Genomic DNA, 4520 nt, shown 5'->3' with positions numbered 1-4520 from the left:
CATATGCGTTAAGCTGCGCCTATTTGTAAATGGACACCAAAACTTACTGTTTTCCGTTTGCCCCCTAGATGTGAGCATCTGCTCATGCATAAGTTTAATTTGGTGCTTTCATGAGGTAAGGGGATCCATCACCTTCGGACCAGTGAAAACAATCGGTTGCAGCTCGATTTCGATTGAAAAATATTTCTGAACACTCATCTTCTAGTATAAGAGCAATAGGCATACAACTATTATGTTTACTCCTGATGGAAAACCACTCAATCTGTTCCTTAATAGCTTCCTCCGAAAGAACTTCAAGTCATTTGACACAAGGCGGGCAAACATTGTAAATGCATTATTGTTTTGTACTTGCTTATCCATTTTGGAGCGAGGGTGGGATAATACTATCACTAGTAAGTGTGTACGTGCAATGCACGCTTATATTAGGCAGTATATTAGTTGCACGTGGATATTAGGTAGGATATTATTTGCGTGTTAATTATATGATTAGCGCTATATTTGGTATGATATTAATTGGACGCTAAATATGTTGAGCGCTCCCATCGGAGCAGTCTAGGTCGTTGAATTGACCTGGTTTGATGGCTGAGATTAGTTGGATCTGCTCCTTAGGGTCTTTTTATATTGGTATAGATGAAGTGCTTCATAGATCGGTTCACCTAGTTTCAGAGTTTGATATGGATCATCTAAACAATATAAATATTACTATGGATGGAGTTATTATTGTGCTATGTCGCTTATATCCTTAACTCGGGTGCTGCGTTCATGGCTAAATGCTGAATACTATTTTTGAGAGTTGGCATGGCTTTTATACATGTCCGAGCATTATTGTATTATTTAGTTTGTTGTGTAACTTAACGCTACTACCTGGATGTCTATTTTATGTTTTCGGGCCTAGTTTTGATGACTTGATGTGCAAACAGATATAGTGCAATTAGTGTGTCTGTATTTTGGGAATTGGTGAATTGCCTTTTGCTTACCATGTCATGCCTCATACCTATGTCTACTTGTTTTGGCCATGCTAACTAGTGCTAACTAGAAGTATTTCTTGGTACAGATTGCGAGGATGGAGAAGTTGGTTTCATCAGACAGAAAAGAGCAAGTCTTGGTTGATAGTTTCTGCCAGAAGCTTGTAGAAGAATTTAAGTGAGTGCCTTAACATACGGAACATATACTTCAATCGCAATTCCTAAGAGAACTTTTTTGGAGGACCGAAGTTATATTATGTTACCTTTTAAGCATACGTGTCATGTTGTTGCTTGACTGTATTTATGATAGTGTAAGTGACACTTCTGATATTTGGTCTCATTTTCTGCTCCTCTGTGTAGTCGTTCTCCAGCTCGAGTCGGAAGCAGAGCTCTACAGGCTACACAGGTGATGATGCCTTTTTACATTGTCCATGTTTCACCGAGTGTGTTTGCATGACATCTCTTTCAACAGGTTCGAGGATGGTTCCTTGATAAGCTCCCTGCATCAACTCCTAAACCTGCTTCCTTGCCTACTACTTCTGAAGAAAAGCCTTTAGCCTCAGAACCAGATGCGTTAGTTTCTGAGATAAAGACTTCAGCTTCTGAAGAAAAAGCTTTAGCTCTTGATACAAGTATTTCAAACAATGAGGATGCACTTTCTCCAGATTTACCCAAAGGTAGTCGCGAGTACTTGTCCGTTGAAACTTTATGCTTGGTGCTTGAAACCATTTACTAAATTTCTTATGTGCTGGCTTGTTTTCAGAGACTACAGATAAGGTTCCTGAATTTGAAGACTTGCAGTTTGAGGCCAAGTCATCAAAGGATTCTGCATGGTGAGGATCCTTTTACTTGCAAGAGCTATTTTCTCTCCTCTTTCCGTTTCCCCTTTCTCCCTTTTGTTTGCAACAATTCCATTCTTGTTTCCTTTGCCCCATTCTATTGTCTTCTGAGTAATCAAGTGACCATAAGATGAAAGCAAGGCACTTAATTCCTGTTGTACCTCGGTTTCTTTTATTAGGAGTGCCATTGAGCATGACTATAGTGGTGAATTATATTGATCAACTCCGCATAATATCTACTTGTTTTAATTAATTTCTAGCTAATGAGCACGAGAGGCTTTGACCATAACAGTTTATTTCCACCTCTCCTAATAATGCTAATAATAATGTAGTGACCATTGTCAATTGTAAACCTGGATGTTATACCTTTCTTCTAGCTGTCTGATTAGGATAGCTTGCACTTCTGTGTAATGTTTGTTAGTGTTATACCATGGAGCAGAAATCTTAATCGTTGTGCATGTAGCCAGAAAAAATGTGCTAGCATGCTTTGGTTGGGTATGTCTATCTACAAGTTTTCATCTTCCTTTTTTTTCCCCTTAAATTTGGCAGCGACACTAAATTTTTCATATTCAATTGTGACATGCAGGTATGACGTCGCCCTTTTCTTGGCACACAGGAAGACAAGTTTGGGAGAAGTTGTAAGGAGAATAACTGATGTTTTTTTAGCTAAATAACTGATGTTGTATATAAGAGCATTTTTATATGTTATTTCCATGATTTGTTTGACAGCTGAGTAGGGAATCCTCTTTTATTTCAATTTGTAATTTCGTTCCAGAGTTATATCTTCTCTGCATTGCTGTTCTAGGAAGTCCGGGTGAGGTTTATCGGATATGGGGCTGAAGAAGATGAGTGGGTGAATGTCAGGAAGGCTGTCCGCCAGCAATCCATTCCGCTGGAGTCGTCCGAATGCCGAAGCATTGTCAAAGGAGATCTTGTCCTGTGTTTCAAGGTAGTGGCTAATGATTAACCTCGAGAAGCATTTCGTATGAACTGAGAACATTGTGTTTTGTTCTATCCTGCCGCGGCTTCTTACTGTTAAGTAGAGCTCTCGAGTTATTTATGTTCTTGTCGCAATTTTTACATCAGGAGAGTAATGATGAAGCACTGCATTTCGATGCACATGTTGTGGATGTCCAGCGGAAACAGCATGATATAAGGGGATGCAGATGCCTCTTCCATGTTGAATATGATCATGATCAAAGCCAGGTATGTTCAACTAGCGCGGTCATTGTTTCTTTCGGAATATCTCGTACCAAGCCATGAAATCTTCAATTGTTTTGTCATACTTGGTGTTTATACTGCTCTTTTCTTTGAGCCATGAATTTCAATGCTCGCACTATAGACTTAATCTCGCCAGATCTTCAGACAGTTCCCGATTTTCTTTTCCAGGAGATGGTGAACCTCAAGAGAATCTCCAGGCGGCCAAGATACCTTTGATGGCTTCCGCTACCATGGATCTGCTTCCTGCTGCTATCCGAGCTTGTGTCATACTAACGGGAGCCCTCGAATCTTAGTTGAGACTGCCGCACTCTGATTGTTTGTTTTTATTGATGTACTGTGTCTAGTAGTAAAACACCCGGGAGAGTAGTTAAGCCCCCTCTTTGGCACATAGCTGCTGTAACGGCTATGAGTAGGCTCCGTGATAGCCAATTTTTGCACACACACGAGAAAGTTGGTGCCAAAGCGGGGTGGAGAGCCGGATTTTAACTGATGTGTTGGGAGCAGATTACCATGTCATTATGTCAGTGTTTGCCGTTCTGAACCTCTTGGGGCGATTTGCTTCTGCTTCTGCACACCTGGTTTTAAGCGTTCAGTCTCGATACAGACATACAGTATCTAGTTTGGTGATTATAGCCGCTGATTTGGTCTCCTGCTCTGCTCTTTGAGGTAGAAGAGCAGTCCGTGAAATGCTACATTTCTCTCTGAATATAAATGCCTAGATATGGTAGCAGTCCACCAGCCCGTCTAGCTCAGTTGGTAGAGCGCAAGGCTCTTAACCTTGTGGTCGTGGGTTCGAGCCCCACGGTGGGCGTTGTCACTCTCTCGAGATAGAGGGTAGTTAAGCGTACAATTATCTTATTTGGGTGATATTTTTTTGCAAACTGCTTTCACCATGATATGTACTCCCTCCGTTCCAAAATAGATGACCCAACTTTGTACTAAAGTTAGTACAAAGTTGAGTCATCTATTTTGGAACGGAGGGAGTAGAGTACAACTGATTTAGGCATGTTATTTCTTTTTGAAAAAAAAACTAAATCATCGGAAGTATTTACATTACATAATTTCTTCATGGAAATCACATTTCAAAACTTGACATGTGAACTGCTTTCACCATAATATGTACTACTATCTGGTTTAGGTGTGTCATTTCTTTTTGAAAGAAAAACTAAATCATCAAAAATATTTACATTAGATAATTTCTTCATGCAAATCGTATTCCTAAATTCGTCATGCAGACCCCTTACACCATAATATGTACTTCTATCAGGATAGTAGAGCGTACAGTTATCTTATTTGGGTGATATTTTTTTGCAAACTGCTTTCACCATGATATGTAGAGTACAACTGATTTAGGCATGTTATTTCTTTTTGAAAAAAAACTAAATCATCGGAAGTATTTACATTACATAATTTCTTCATGGAAATCACATTTCAAAACTAGACATGTGAACTGCTTTCACCATAATATGTACTACTATCTGGTTTAGGTGTGTCA

General features: G+C 39.6%; 1 protein-coding gene and 1 non-coding gene across 2 annotated transcripts; both read left to right on the top strand.

The window, feature by feature from the left end:
• Positions 1-1049: 1049 nt before the first annotated feature.
• On the top strand, positions 1050-3594 carry LOC119301339 (protein SAWADEE HOMEODOMAIN HOMOLOG 2-like). The gene is made up of 8 exons (XM_037578295.1): positions 1050-1143; positions 1326-1371; positions 1438-1642; positions 1729-1798; positions 2391-2442; positions 2610-2753; positions 2891-3010; positions 3194-3594. Exons 1-8 carry the CDS (start codon positions 1064-1066, stop codon positions 3239-3241), a joined length of 765 nt encoding a protein of 254 aa, XP_037434192.1. The 5' UTR covers positions 1050-1063; the 3' UTR covers positions 3242-3594.
• A 169-nt stretch (positions 3595-3763) lies between these two features.
• Positions 3764-3836, top strand: TRNAK-CUU. Its single transcript has one exon. It is a non-coding gene; the product is annotated as a tRNA-Lys (tRNA).
• The last annotated feature ends 684 nt before the right edge of the window (positions 3837-4520 follow it).

The sequence above is a fragment of the Triticum dicoccoides genome, chromosome 5A, assembly GCF_002162155.2.
Source record: "Triticum dicoccoides isolate Atlit2015 ecotype Zavitan chromosome 5A, WEW_v2.0, whole genome shotgun sequence".
In the NCBI taxonomy this organism is placed as follows: Eukaryota; Viridiplantae; Streptophyta; class Magnoliopsida; order Poales; family Poaceae; genus Triticum; species Triticum dicoccoides.
The sequence above is the reverse complement of the archived record's forward strand: the minus strand, read 5'-3'. Positions and strand labels throughout refer to the sequence as shown.